The sequence below is a fragment of the Bos javanicus genome, chromosome 2 (assembly GCF_032452875.1).
Source record: "Bos javanicus breed banteng chromosome 2, ARS-OSU_banteng_1.0, whole genome shotgun sequence".
NCBI lineage: Eukaryota > Metazoa > Chordata > Mammalia > Artiodactyla > Bovidae > Bos > Bos javanicus.
In genome coordinates this window covers 76,530,220-76,546,123 of record NC_083869.1, presented here as the reverse complement: position 1 = coordinate 76,546,123, position 15,904 = coordinate 76,530,220, and the positions used below count along the sequence as shown (strand labels likewise).

Below are 15,904 nucleotides of genomic sequence, written 5' to 3'. Positions count from 1 at the left end.
TTTATTTAAAATATTGTGGTAGTTTCTGCTATACAGCAAAGTGATTCAGTTATACACCTATACACATTCTTTTCATATTCTTTTTCCATTATGGTTTATCACAGGATACTGAATAGAGAATACTATCCTACATAGTAAGACACTGTTGTTGATCCATTCTACATACAGGTAAGTCCCATACGTATGAATGAGTTCTGTTCTGAGAGCACATTCATAAGTCCAATTTGTTTATAAGTCAAAGTAACCATAGGTACCCACATAACACATTTGGCTATATAGTACTGCACCGTAATAGGTTTATAATACTTTAAAATACAAATAGCATATAAAACAAACAGAAAAATAAAGAAATTAATTTTAATCTTATAGTACAGTACCTTGAAAAGTACAGTAATACAGTATGATAATTGGCATACTGTTCTCATCTTTGAAAGTTGACAATTTGAAGGTTCACATTGAGAATTTACTGTACAATAGTTTGCATCTGCTAATCCCAAATTCCCAATCCATCCCTCCCCCACCCCTCATCCCTCTTAGCAATAACAATCTGGTCTCTATGTCTGATAATACACCTTCTATTGGGCTGAGTTGTGCACCCCCCCAAATCCATATGTTGAAGTCTTAGCCCTCTCCCCATACCTGAGAATGTGTCTGTATTTAGAGATAAGATTCTGAAAGAAGTAATAAAGGTAAAATAAAGTCTTATGAGTAGGCCCATAGCCAATATGACTTGTGCCCTCACAAGCGAAAGGCATTAGGACACAGATGGGCACAGAGAGAGAAGATTATGTGAGGACACAGGGAGAAAGCAGCCTCTGCAAACCAAGAAGAAACCAGCCCTGACCACGCCTTAAACTTCTAGCCTCAACAACTGGAAGAAAGGAAATTTCTGATAGGTCTCCTACAGAGTGAGTCTGACTTTGTGATTCTACGGACTGGGGCCCATCGGGCTTCTCTATCCATGGGATTTTCCTGGCAAGAATACTGGAGTGTGTTACCATTTCCTCCTTCAGGGGATCTCCCAACCTGGGGATAGAACCGGCATCTCCTGCATCTCCTGCCTTGTAGGCAGATTGTTTACTACTGAGCAACTGAGGAAGCCGATAGGTCTTCTAATCCATGGTATTTTGTTATGACAATCCTAGCAAACTAATACATATTTAGGCCAAAGCTACAAAAGAAAATAACCAGAAGACTAGATAATGGGGCAGTTGGTTGGCTTTAGGAAGGTTTATTTAAAAAATATCAATTGATATAAATTTTAAAAGAATAAGTGAAATGATGTGGACCACAGCTGTAGGAGGATTTATTTAAATAAAGGCAATGTTAAATAATCATCCAATAATATCCATGATGGTTGTGGATCAAAGGCTATGCCATTAAAATTTCATCCCATGTTCAGCTATAGAAAGAACAAGTCAGCCCCAACATTCTTCTAAATATAGAAAATTAATGACTGATTAGAAGGAATTGTTTCATAATTAGTAATTCTGGAATGCCTGGTGTCTACTGGAAAATGTAAGGTGGTTGAGGATGCTGAACACTATTACTTGTATGTAAGGATTCAGTGGAATGACCTGAAATTGTCTCTCCAGCAAGCCATCTGCCTCCACTGAAAGCATTTTTGTAGCATCTGTTTGATTTCCGGATCTTTGCTCATCATGTGTCTTTTGGCCTAGGGATTCTGTCCTGTTCCCTGTGATTGGTTTTCTCCTTCTGTCTTTCCTGCTTATAATCGTTTTGCAGGTCCCTACTGCCAGGTTAGATCTGTCTGAAAATTCCCTCTCCCATCTTCTGGGTTCTGTTCAATTGCGCGGAGACTCATTTCTTACTACTGAAAATTCCACCCTGGGTTTGATGCCTCTAGTACATCAGAGCAGTAGACTGTGTGGCTATGTGCTCTGGATAGAATATTCTCTAATGAAAAGCCATTAGACAGTCTCTCTGCCATTTGGCCTTACTGGGGTGTGTTCTATTTTCTGCAGTGAAGCAAACATAAAAATTTTCATCTGTGACAAAGTCTGAGGTGAGGTGAGGTGAAGCTGTTCAGTTGTGTCCAACTCTTTGTGACCCCATGGACTGTAGCCTGCCAGGCTCCTCCGTCCCTGGGATTCTCCAGGCAAGAATACTGCAGTGGGTTGCCATTTCCTTCTCCAGGGGATCTTCCCAACCCAAGGATTGAACCCAGGTCTCCCGCATCAGAGGCAGATGCTTTAACCTCTGAGTCAAGTCTATCTCACATTAAAAGACCCTTATTATGACTGTCTTGTTTTCTCTTCACAATCAGTAGGTCTGGTATATACAACTCTTTCTCTACTAACATTGTTTGAAAGTCCTACATATCCTGATAACTTTGACACATATAGAGTATCCTAGTGTGAATTAAAGATGGTTAATAAGACAAAACAAAACACAACTTCTCAGATTTAGATCCTTGGCACCTAATTCTATATGGATCACAAAGAAAAACATGCAGGACTTTTCTTGGATATTCAAGCATTTCATTCACAAAAATCACTGTATGAAAGAAGCCCAGTTTACCATTCTTCCTCCCCAAAATGCACCACAAAATGAGGAGTTGAGAAAAGTGATCTTTGGCAGGGAGATTGGTCCTGCTGAATACATGTAATTAAGGGCACTTATTCATTGTCAAAAGAAGACTCTGGAGTTGATGATTTCCTTGAAGACATTGTTGACCTCCTGTTTTGCTTTAGGAACTCATGAAAGTTTAGAAGGAACTTAATTCTAGACCAGTTCTCTCCTTCAGCTACAAAGTACAGTGTAGTCTAACAGAATAAAACTCAGATTCTGCATCTATGCAGAACACAGTGAGGTTGTTGTCCTGGATGCTAAGGCCTGAGTTCAAGGACTTTGCCCAGACTAGCTTTTCGGTGGGAAATTGATGTTTTGAGGGGTGGTGGCTCAGAGGATAAAGCGTCTGCCTGCAATGCAGGAGACCTGGGTTCGATCCCTGGGTTGGGAAGATCCCCTGGAGAAGGAAATGGCAGCCCACTCCAGTATTCTTATCTGGAGAATCCCATCGACAGAGGAGCCTGGCGGGCTACGGTCCACGGGGTCGCAAAGAATCAGACACGACTGAGCGACCTCACTTTAGAGCAGAAAAAAAACATACTTCCAATTTTCAGGACTGAAGCCCCCAGATCTCTTTCTTCCTATTCTTATTCCGCATTCTTCTCCCATCAGCACAAGAAAAATAACATTGAAATGGCAGGCCACTTGCAGAATAATTATAATGGTGCCAACTTTTCTTCAGAAGACTTAATGTTTCACTTGCAATTCAAAACACTCTGTTTGACCAAGCCAAGTGCTCTCCTTTACTTTTACACAAGTTCCTGTTCTTAGTCATCCGGATTAGTCTGGACAATAACATCTACATCCTAAGCATATTTTTAACAGTCTTTTAAAATGGCAGCCATCCTCCATTCAAAAATAGAATCTGTTGTCAATCATTTCAGGAGCAGGTGTGACCTGAGAAAGTGGTCCCCAAGACATGCGGTTCCTGGGGAGAAGTGATGAGGAACTAGGGTTTTAAATGCATAAAGGAGGAGATCCAGGTGTGTATTTATTTAAGATTTGCACGATTGACTGCTCTGATTCTTAAAGGGGGAGATGATGCTCCTCATCTGGCAGCAGGGCTCCTGGAAAGCTTCCTCTCCATTCCCATTCAGCCTTCAGATTTCCAGCTGGGGTTTGCAATGCAGAGGTGGCACGAATATGGGTAAACTGTCCTGTGCATGGCAAAGTCTCTGGAAGCATCCAGGCTCTTACTTAGTGCCCTTCGTGCATACGTGTGTTCTCGGTCATGTCCAACTCTTAGCGATCCCATGGACTGTGGCCTGCCAGACTCCTCTGTCTATGGAATTTTCTGGGTAAGAATCCTAGAGTGGGTTGCCATTTCCTACTCAGGGGATCTTCCTGACCCAGGGATCAACCCACGTCTCTTGCACTGATAGCCGAATTCTTTACCAGTGCACCTCCTGGAAAGCCCAGTTCCCTTTGTACTTATGTGATGTACATAAAATTATGTGATAATTTTACTAAGGAATCATCACTGAGCATTTAAAAAGGTCTGAGAAAATTATGTCCCATATATTCAATGAACAGTAGCATACATGTGTGTTAGGTATGCATAACTTACATTATAATTGTATACAGGCAATGTCAGCTAAAGTCTACAAAGACAGTGGATTCATCATCTGTTCTCAACCCATCTAATTCCCAAATCTGTCTATTGATGGGGCCACCAAGTAAAATGTTTTGGGAAAAGCCAACTTTAGATCCTATGCAGCCTACTTTCTTTAACAGCCTATTGTCATTTCATCTTTCAGCTAAAGCAGAGTTTCTTTATATTTGAATTCTTTAAGCAACTGGTATTGGGCTTCCCTGATAGTTCAGTTGGTAAAGAATCTCCTGCAATGTGGGAGACCTGGGTCCAATCCCTGGGTTGGGAAGGATCTTCCTTCTTTCCCTGGAGAAGGGAAAAGCTACCCACTCCAGTATTTTGGCCTGGAGAATTCTGTGGACTATAAGTCCAAGGGGTCACAAAGAGTCGGACACAACTGAGCATCTTTCACTTTCAAGCAACTGAGAATATCAAAAATCAATGTAAGAGTCAGCAAGACACAGTGTGAAAACTGTGGACCTAGGAGTGCAAAGGAAAAGCCTGAGCTTGAACACCTTCTTGGTCAAGGGAGCTTAATTTCTGACTCTCAATTTTCTCTTATGCATGTTGGTAAAATAAGAATCACTTCATATGTTTCATGAGTTTTTTGTTTTTTTCTGTAGTATTATATGATAAGGTCCTAGCATAATGCCTGACCTGCAAGAGATCCACAGTGTTTGTTGATTCTAGTGTCAACATCACAGTGTTTGTTGATGTAAGTGTCACATCACTTACAGTGAAAGGGTGCCCTTGACTCTTCCTCATATCCACACGCACAAAGCTTTCAAGAAAGAAGATGACAAAAATAGAAATCAAAGTAGAATACAATGGAGGGATTGTACTACTGTCCTTCATCTTCCTGAAACTTAATTCCTAACAAATAAATTCAGAACCCTTCTATTTTGAGAATGACTTAGTTTGGACTTCTCTTCCTGATCTTCAATGCAAAAATGCACGAAATAATCTGCCTCCCCAAAGCTTGCACACTATATGAAGCTCTGGTAATAGTAGTGAATGTGCCAGGCATCCATGATCTGCCCTTTCTGTGGGGTCATCCTTTCTTTTAGATTCAGGACATTAGAAATACCTGAACTAATCTCAAGTAGATCTTTAAATATCTGGATTCCTTGTTCAACTAATAAAATGTGGTGCTAGTTTCTAATTTCCATGGAGTACCATGTGTCAAGGGTAGTCCCAAGGGCCCTCAAAAACTTTCAGAACAACAGTTATTATTTTCTAATTTCTCACATGAGCTTTTCACTTCTTACAAAGCCAATATGATCTCAAGTACTTGGAAAACAAGTTTCCTCAGAAATGTAAGGGAGGAAAAAACCGGTTTTGTTCTTTTGCTTTTTTTGTTTACTTGTTTATCTGTCTTTTACCTGGGATAGAAAAACACCAGGAGACAAAAAGCCTTGATCCATTTCAAAGAAAAATGAAAGAAATTCATAATTTCCAAAATTCAGGAAATTCTTGGGGAAAGAAGCAAGCAAGTTTTCTGAGATAGACATCAGAATGTTTTTAAAACTTTCTTTTCCTTGTCTGATCCTTTTGAGAGGCAGGTAAAAAATACCCGATGATTTTCTTTTTCTCCCTGTGTAGCTGGGTAATGGGGCAGCTTTTACCAGCCTGTCTCTCAGTCATAAACACATTTTAATGGACTGACACATGCTTAATAATACAGGTAACACCTGAATGCTTTAGAGTAAAGTGCCACTGGGGCCTGTACTTTATTAAAACTGTATTTTGACCTGAGGCATACAAGTCTCTGCACTCAACCATCTCACCAATTAAAGAGAAAAAGCCCAGTGCCAGCTCACCATTTTTCTTCTTCACATAAGGATTGAGGTTTAAATTTTCTAACTCTATACATGAAAACTGGTATGTTTCTAAGAGATTAACTCACCTTCCATGACTGGAAATCTTGGAAATTTTATAAAAGTCCCAGGAGTGTGCAAATTCACTCAGTTTTTATGACTCTGAGGAGTGAGGCTTATTTTCACCAGAGATCCTGAGTTGGTGTGGAAGAAAGAGAAACTTGCTAAATAGCTTCTCAGCACTGTGTCAAAGGTTTGATCCATTTAATCTCATGGTGCTTTAGATGGTAAAGAGTCGCAATGCAGGAGACCCAGGTTTGATGCCTGAGTCAGGAAGATTCCCTGGAGAACGGAATGGCTACCCACTCCAGTATTCTTGCCTGGGGAATTCCATGGACAGAGGAGCCTGGCAGGCTACAGTCCATGAGCTGTAAAAAGTTGGACACAACTGAATAGCTAACACTTTCATTTTCAATCACCATCACTGTCTTGTAATATAAAGATTTTTTTTTTCCATCTCCTATTACAGGTAGATGCTAAGATGGTCCCAATAACCCATGACTCCTGCTGTGTAAACATTTGTATAATCCCCTTGACTTGAGCAAGGGTTAGATTTATTTTCTTTTCTAATGAGCAGAATATGTTGAAAATGATGGGATGCTACTCTTGCTATGAGATACACGAACACCATGGCATTGTCCTGAGGATTCTTTCTCACTCTCTCCAAAGTCACTCACTCTAGATTAAGAGTACTGCCCTATCAGTGAGGCAGCCTTCTGGAGAGGCCATGGGGATAAGTTTGAATCTTCTGAGGCCTTTCAACAGCCATGTGTGTTAGCCTGCAAGCAGAATTAACCCTGGTTGAAACTTGAGATGACCGTTGCCCCTATTAACAAGCTGATTGTAACCAGAACTACCCAGTCAGGGGGCCTCTGGATTCCTGACTCTTAGAAACTGAGACATAGCACATGCTGTTTTCAATCACTACATGTTGGCATAATTTGTTATGCAGCTATAGGTACCTAATACACTCTTACATGGGAGACAAAGTTAGGAACTTAATCTAGGGCCACAGACTGATAAAGGGAAGAGGCACCTGTGGACCCTCCTGATTGACTTGCAGACCCAAACTTCTGTCATTTACAGAGGTTCCGTGGGTTTTTTGTTCATCCATTGACTCTGAAGATTTCCCATAGTCTGACCTGATCTTAACTATTAAATTATGTCTTTTGCTCCCTAACTCATATTTCTCTAATTTGTTTGGATGACAGAGCTCACAGTCCAGTGGCGAAAGAAAGATATTTAAATTAAAGAAAGATGCAATATCATGTAATCTGGGAGGGATTTTGGCCCAGAAGAGGGGGTTTGATTCGAACTGTAGAGCCAGGAGGGCTTCTCAGAGGATTCATTGACCTAGCCGCCTGCCTTAGCCTCCAATCCAATGCCTGCATGTAAGTCTGACCTCTGTAAGTACTTGTCACTAAGTGAACATGCTGTTTCTGGAAGGACAGTAATATAACAAGTGGAGAAGGAGGGAGAAAATTTCATAGCTCCATGTTAAAGGAAAGGCAGATAGAAGAGCCAGGGTATGGTTCATACCTCTGTTCCATATTGCCATACATTAGGGCCTAATTTATCCTGCTGTAAAAGGAAGTGCTTTCCAATCTTCATAGATAAAGATTAAGTGATCATATGAAGTGAAGTAAGTCAAACAAAGAAAATATCATATGATATCACTTATATGTGGAATCTGAAATATGACACAAATGTAAAAATCTACAAAACAAAAACAGACTTATAGACTTGGAAAACAAACATGGTTACCAAAGGGAAAATGTATGGAGGAGAGAGGGATAAATTAGGAGTTTGGGATTAACAGATGCACACTACTATATATAATGATCAAGGACCTAGAGTATAGCCCAGGTAACTATACTCCGTACTCTGTAATAACCTAGATAGGGAAAGGATCTGAAAAAGAATATATATATACATATATATATATATATGTATATGTATATGGTATATGTATAACTGAATAATTTTGGTGTAACCTGAAACTAACACAACATTGTAAATCAACTATACTACAATATAATTTTTTTTTAAAGAATAAGAAAACTGTTGGATCTTCAAACCTGAAGTTTGTGAAGACTGATTATCCCACATCCCTGGGAGCTAGAGCCTGTACGTTTTGGTCAGAATCTCAAACATGTGTCGACTTGGCTGAATAAGAAAGTGATCTAGAAGTTGTCAGCAGACAGTACCTGTGAGGATTTCAGCTGCACGTTCTGTCATTTTCTGAATCACGAGTCTCAGGGTTCCATCCTCCAGACTCAGCAGCAGGGTCCCCGAGCCCTCAGAGAGCCTTGTGGACAAAAGGAGACCATCCTTGTTCCAGGTTCGAAACTGGAAACTCACTGAGAGCCCATCGATCTGGGGAGTCCCAGGCAGCAGCAAATAACTGCTGCTGGAGTTGACAAATGTGATGGGAACAATTTGTGGTTCAGAGCAGGAAAAAGTGACATTGCCCTGGAAAACAATAAAAATCAAATATATAAAAGCCATTTTTTATTCTGCAATCTGACAGCTGATATAAACAATTACCCAGAGCTGACCTTAATTTCAGGATTATTCCACATTCAGCAGTAAGATCTTAAAGGGAAAAATATGTTAGCTTTGTTCAGAAACACCCACAAGATAGTTTTCCATTCCTATTTTCTGGATCACAGTGCTATCTGCAAAAAGAGTCATCAAAGACCTAGGGCAATGGAGGGATAGGAAACATCAGAAGTTTCTAGGGATCCAGAGATAAAAATAATAACATTCGTTCACTGAGTAATGATGTACTGCAAGTCAGCTAATGCCAAGACCTGGGATACTTTTCAAAGTGGTGCACTTGAGAAAATTTTGTTACAATGTGGAAAGCCACTGACACCAACTCCCAGGGAAGCCTGGGAAAAGAAATAGCTAAAAGAGCAAAGGTTTCATAATGAAGGTGATGCTTTCCTGGAAGGAAGTGGGGAAGGACAGGAGCGAATGTCCAGCCAGCCTTCTCAGTAAGTGGCATGGTATTCGCAAAAGCTTGGAGAAATTAGCAAAATGGCATTCCTGAAAAGTGAGTCATTTCTGAACTTGAAGTGGGACAGAGAGGGCCAGGGCTATGAAGGAGGTGAGGCAAGAAAAATGAGTAGAAGTAGAGTTTAAAAGCCTTTTATGCTTGCCAAAGTTATCATACAAAGTCAGAAGCAGTAAAATGACATTGGCCATATTTTTAACATATTAAGAGTATTTTTAGTAATATGAAGATTTGAGGGGTGCATGAGAGGACCAGAAGTGGGGAGTATTAAGTGTGTATATATATAGTAGAAGAAGGAAGAAGATTATTCTTCGCATAAGTGTGAGAAAACAGGTCAGTTTATTTGAGGAAGTTACAGGAAAATAAAGACGGGTGTGTGTGTGTGTGTGTGTGTGTGTGTGTATATAGATATATATACACTCAGCTGAGCCATGTGCTGAGTCACTTTTACTAGATGAATAAGGAGAAAGCCTGGAGCACCTTCTAGATTATGAATAGCTATTACAACATGAAAGCCATTCGGAATTTTTATAACCAACAACTTCTCATTTAGCACCACTACCACTTGTCTTTTTTAGATTCTAAACTAATCTCTACAATACTGTCAGTATATTATTCAGGTAAGTGTAAGACAATATTCTCCTCTACACAGTCATGGACACATCTTTTTTTGGGGGAAAAATGTATTTTATTGAAGTATAGTTGATTTGCAATGTTGTATTAATTTCTACTGTACAGTAAAGTGATTCCATTACACATGGGTGTGTGTGTATATGTATACATATATATGAATAAATAGATATATAGTTCATTTTTTTCCATTATAGTTTATTACAAGATATTGAATATAGTTCACTGTGCTATACAGTGTCTTGTTGTTTATTCATTCTACATATAGTAGTTTGCATCCATTAAACCCAAGTTCCAAATCCACCTTTACCCCCACCCAACTTCCCCTTGGCAACCACAAGTGCGTTCTAGTCACAGACACATCTTATTCCCTAAAAATCTCTCAAGGCCTCTGAATGATGCTGACTCTGACTTTTAGAGTCATTCCTGTAGCCTGCACCACTTCAGGGGGTGGAAATGGCAGGAATTTCCTAAAGGGAATGCCTTGGGTTGCCTAGCTGCCTGAATTTAACTTCCCACTAAAGTGGTCAAGTAGTGAGGTTAGACACCTAGTACAGCTTCTAGTCCTAGAGCAGGCTAATCATTCAGCTCAAACAACCTCCTAATCCAGGAAAACATCGTTAGGTCCCAATTATGCTTGTTAGTGATAGTCCTGCACTTCTGAAAACAAATAGCAGTTACCAAACAAACTTCTACCAATAATGGATTTCTACTGATGTACTCATCATCAGTGGAACATAAGCATATTCTTGCATTGATCATTTGTTGTGGCTGTTTAGATGTGTTCTCTTTAGGCTAGATTCCCAGAAGTTAACTGACGTGTCAAAGAATAAAGGCCTCTTATATCCATCCATCAAGAAATTGGCACAAATAATGTATATTAACACATATGTAGAATCTAGAAAAATGGTATAGATAATCTTATTTGCAAAACAGAAACAGAGATGCAGACATAGAGAACAAACATATGGACATCAAGGCGGGTAGGGGGTTGGGATGATTTTGGAGACTGGTATTGACAGACATACCCTATTGATACTATGTATAAAATAGATAACCAATGAGAATCTACTGTGTAATACAGGAAACTCTATTTAGTGCTCTGTGGTGACTTAAATGGGAAGAAAATTTTACAAAGAGAGGATATATGTATATTCATAGTGATTCACTTTGCCTGTAGTAGAAACTAACATAGCATTGTAAATCAACTGTACTCCAATAAAAATTAATTGAAAGAATAAAATAACAAAAAAAATTGCCCACAGTTTATACTGTCCCTGGCATTAGGTTAAGTGCTCACATGTGTATCTTATGTATTTTACAGAATGACACCAAATTCATTTAAAAAACTACACAGATTGAGTTTGGAGTAGCTGGGCAATTCAAAAGCCAGAGTCCTCCTTCCCAGTGACAATGGGGGAAAAAAACCTATGTTTGTGTGCCACAGATGCTTCTGGCAGCCATCTCTAAGAACTTCCTCCTGTGTCTTTGGTACCACTTTTTAAAAAAATCTACCAACTTGCTTTTCACATCCCATGGCTGTTTTAATTTGCATTTTTTGGAATTCTGGTTGATTTCCTTTCAAGATGAAATATTCCTACTGATGGCAGATTAACTGAGGCAAGGCTGTCTTTTTCAAGCAGTCAGGAATGCTCCCACAGGGACCCTGGGAGACAGCAGGACAGCAGTAACTTTTCTTCCCCTTTTCCTTTCCTGAGTTAAGCATCACCTCTGGTAACAATTTGCCAGAACAAAGCTGCACCCAAAGTTTGAGGCTGTGTAGAAGGGGGAAAGGATGACAAGAAGCTTAGAACTTTGTAAAATGTCCCTTCCTCATTATCTTAGAATCCAATGCTTGAAATGCACAGACATAGAGAACAGACTTGTGGGTGGCAAGAGGGAAGGAGGTAGAGGGGGGACAATTGAAAGTTTGGTATTAGCAAATACAAACTATTATATACTAATAGGTAAATAACAAGGTACTACTGTATAGCACAGAGAACTATATTCAATATCCTGTAATAAGCCATAAAGAAAAGAATATTTTAAAAATGTATATATGTATAACTGAGGCTTCCTAGGTGGCTGTAGTGGAAAACAACCTGCCTGCCAATGTAGGAGACTTAAGACACATGGGTTTCATCTCTGAGTCAGGAAGATCCCCTGGAGGAGGGCATGGCAACCCACTCCAGTATCCTTGCCTGGAGAAACCCATGGACAGTGGATCCTAGTGAGCTAGTCTATATCATTGCAAAGAATCGGACATGACTGAAGTGACTTGGCATGCACACATGTATAACTATATGTATGTATAAATATATCAATTCAGTTCAATTCAATTCAGTCTCTCAGTCGTGTCTGACTTTTTGCAACCCCATGGACTACAGCACGCCAGGCTTTGCTGTCCATCACCAACTCCCGGAGCTTGCTCAAACTCATATCCATTGAGTCAGTGATGTCATTCAACCATCTCATCCTCTGTCGTCCCCTTCTCCTCCTGCCTTTGATCTTTCCCAGCATCAGGGTCTTTTGCAGTGGCCAGATTGTCTTCCCATCAGGTGGCCAAAGTATTGGAGCTTCAGCTTCAGCATCAGTCCTTTCAATAAATATTCAGGGTTGATTTCCTTTAGGATTAACTAGTTTGATCTCTTTGTGGTCCATGGGACTCTCAAGAGTCTTCTCCAACACCAGAGATCAAAAGCATAATTTCTTCAGTGCTCAGCTTTGTCTATGGTCCAATTCTCACATCCATACATGACTACTGGAAAAACCATAACTTTGACTGGATGGACCTTTGTTGGCAAAGTGATGTCTCTGTTTACATCATGCTGTCTAGGTTTGTGATAGCTTTTCTTCCAAGGAGCAAGCATCTTTTAATGTCATGCTTGCAGTCACCACCTACAGTGTGATTTTGGAGCCCAAGAAAGTAAGGTCTGTCACTGTTTCTATTGTTTCCCCATCTATTTACCATGAAGTGATGGGACTGGATGGCATGATCTTCATTTTTTGAATGTTTAGTTTTAAGTCAGCTTTTTCACTCTTTCACTTTCATCAAGAGGCTCTTTAGTTTCTCTTCACTTTCTGCCAAAAGAGTGGTGTTATCTGCATATCTGAGGTTATTGATATTTTTCTCGGCAATATTGATTCTTGTTTGTGCTTCATCCAGTCCAGCATTTCACATGTTGTACTCTGCATATAAGTTAAATAAGCAAGGTGATGATATACAGTCTTGACATACTCCTTTCTCAATTTGGAACCAGTCTGTTCTATGTCCAGTTCTAACTGTTGCTTCTTTACCTGCATACAGATTTCTCAGGAGGCAGGTAAATTAGTCTGGTATTCCTATGTCTTAAAGAATTTTCTATCATTTGTTGTGACCCACACAGTCAAAAACTTTAGCATAGTCAATGAAGCAGAAGTAGATGTTTTTCTGGAACTCTCTTGCTTTTTCTATGATCCAATGGATGTTGACAATTTGATCTCTGGTTCCTCTGCCTTTTCTAAATACAGCTTGAACATCTGGAAGTTCACAGTTCATGTACTGTTGAAGCCTAGTTTGGAGAATTTTGAGCATTACTTTGCTAGAGTGTGAGATGTGTGCACTTGTGCAGTAGTTTGAACATCTTTTGGCATTGTTTTCCTTTGTGATTGGAATGAAAACTGACCTGAATATATGTGTGTATATATACACACACATATACACACACATAACTGAATCACTTTGCTGTACATCAGAAGTTAACACAGCATTGCATATCAACTATACTTCAATTAAAAAAAAAAAAAACTTAAAAAAATCCAATTTTACAATGTTTAGCTCCATCTAAACCATGTAGCAAGTATTCTGTGTGGATAGACAACCACGAAAGGTGGTCCTCATGACAGCAGGGATCTAGAAGAACTGAGATTTTCCCCTTCTTTGATCAGTTCTCCCACATCTGATGAGAGGCCAGGCTGCTTCATTCCACTGAACATATAATGGGCCTTACTATCTGTAAATAGACCAGGGAACCCAGAATCCCTTGAGAGGCCTTCAGGGGACACACAAAGTCCTGAGCAAGATGATGATGGCAAGAACTTCAAATAAACGCCCCAGAGATTCTGTTAAAATAAGGCTAGGTGTGGGGAACAACACTTTGCTCACCAGGGAGCAGTATAACTTGGAAATGCATTGTCTTTGGATGGTTTCTCTGGGTCACTTCAGGCCATGCTCCTTCACTCCCTTCCCCCACATTCTCCTCCCACTGTCCTCTGTTGTCCTGTATCCAGGCAGCCACCTGAACTGTCAAAAATTTCTTTGTTTTTAGAGCATCTCCCTGCTGTGTTCTCCAGTGTTAGGTCCAAGGGCAAGTAGGAGAGAGAGATGGGAATGGATAGGAAATAAGTTTTATACCAAATCTGACCCAATTCTCCCAGGAAGGGTTTTTGGCTCAGCTTCCTGTCACACAACTGCTGGGCAGCCACCCTTGTCACACATCTGTCTTGCTGTTTCTCACTGTGCATGCTGTTCGCTGAACCCAGGGTAGGCAAAGTGCGAGTGGGGAAGCTGGAAGAAAACTCGAGGAGCCATAGAAACTGCAGGTTTATTCTCTCTGGGCTGGCTCAGCAGCTGTGCAGTAGACATGTTGTATTCTCTTGTGTTTGACCCAGTGAATACAGCCATAATGCAGCCATAATGTGGACTCAAGGGCTTTTCAGGTGGAGCTTATATATGTTTACAGGACAAAAGTGGCCCATGACCAAGTGGGTACATCATCACACACATGCACAGTGCTATGTGATCTCAGCTGTTACATAACCATGTATTTACAAAACATGGGGCAAGAGCAAGAGACCGTGGGGCAAGAGAGCCTGACCACCACCATCTTGGCAAATTTGCTCTTTCCCTATATTTCACCCCTTCAGGGTCTCTCACCTCAGAATCTATGCTCAATCCATCTTCCGTGATATTCCCTTGGCAAGTAACTCTGACCCTTGAACCCACATTCTGCAACACCAGTAGATGGTTTGGTAACAAACAGTTACATCCCCAATATATAGCAAAACCCAACGCCAGGTATCACCTGGAACTCATTTTGCAGTTCTTCCCCTCATGGGGCTAGAAGAGACACCCACCGCACATGGAGCGCCTTTATCTTCCATTGCCAAATCTCGTCCACCATCTGTCCTTGTGAAATTGCATGAAAGCCTCCACAGGGGCAACTCCACCCCTGCAGGGTTTTTTATTAAGGACCTGCAAAATATTAAGGACCCCAGAGGCACTGGGCCCATTCCTTCAAGGAGGGGATTTTTGCAGTGTTCACAATCTACCTACATGATTATACTTTTCTAAATCTGAGGACACAGCCTTTACAGTACACTGTTCTAAATCTACACCATAGGACGTAGCCTAAATCTTCATCATTTGGTTGCCATAGCCATGAATGTGTGCACTAGAACCAGGAAACTGCTCTGGCTTGCCGTAAACAAGTTTGCATTCAGCACCAGTATCAACCAGGGCCATTACTCTCTGTATGTTACCTAGTGACCTGGTGGCTTAGATGGGTAAAGAATCTGCCTGCCACGTGGGAGACCTAGGTTCAATCCCTGGGTTGGGAAGATCCCCTGGAAGAAGACATGGCAACCTACTCCAGTATTCTTGCCTGGAGAATCCCCATGGACAAAGGAGACCTAGTGGGCTGCAGTCCATGGGGTTGCAAAGAGTCGGACACGACTGAGTGACTAAGCACAGTTAATTGCAAGTTCACACGGGCCTCAGGTCCCTGCCTGGGCTGTTTGGGCAGACACCTTGGCCTGAGCCCTATTCAAAGCCAAAAAGGGCATCTTAAGGAACATCCTTGGGAGCCATGTAATCTTCTAACTGAAGCACCTGTATCTCTTGCTGTGGGCGCTTAAACTGCTACTCTGCTCTCAGTTGTACGATGGGCCTAGCTAACAAGCAGAGACCCATGGTCTCATAATGTTCTACAATCTTTAACTCAATGAGGGGAAAGTGGTTATAGATGACAACAGTTCTATTTTGTCCCCAGAACAAATTATAGCATCCACCCCTGTGCCTCAGAGTTGCAAAAGCCATTCTGCCAAGGATTCCCCTTGTTTCTGCCGAAACTGCTTACCCAAGTTGACTAACTCTGCCTGAGTATATGGTTGATACATCATGAACTCAGTCACTTTGAGGGCCCCTTGAGGATGCCC

The 15,904-nt window shown here is 40.8% G+C and overlaps 1 protein-coding gene across 1 annotated transcript in view; it reads right to left on the bottom strand.

The window, feature by feature from the left end:
- Window positions 1–15,904, bottom strand: part of CNTNAP5 (contactin associated protein family member 5) — a 1,042,386-nt gene that overhangs the window by 469,706 nt on the left and 556,776 nt on the right. Inside the window, exon 8 of the mRNA XM_061440248.1 lies at window positions 8,268–8,532. Within this exon, the coding sequence (XP_061296232.1) occupies window positions 8,268–8,532 (265 nt within the window). The remainder of the gene's footprint in view (window positions 1–8,267; window positions 8,533–15,904) is intronic.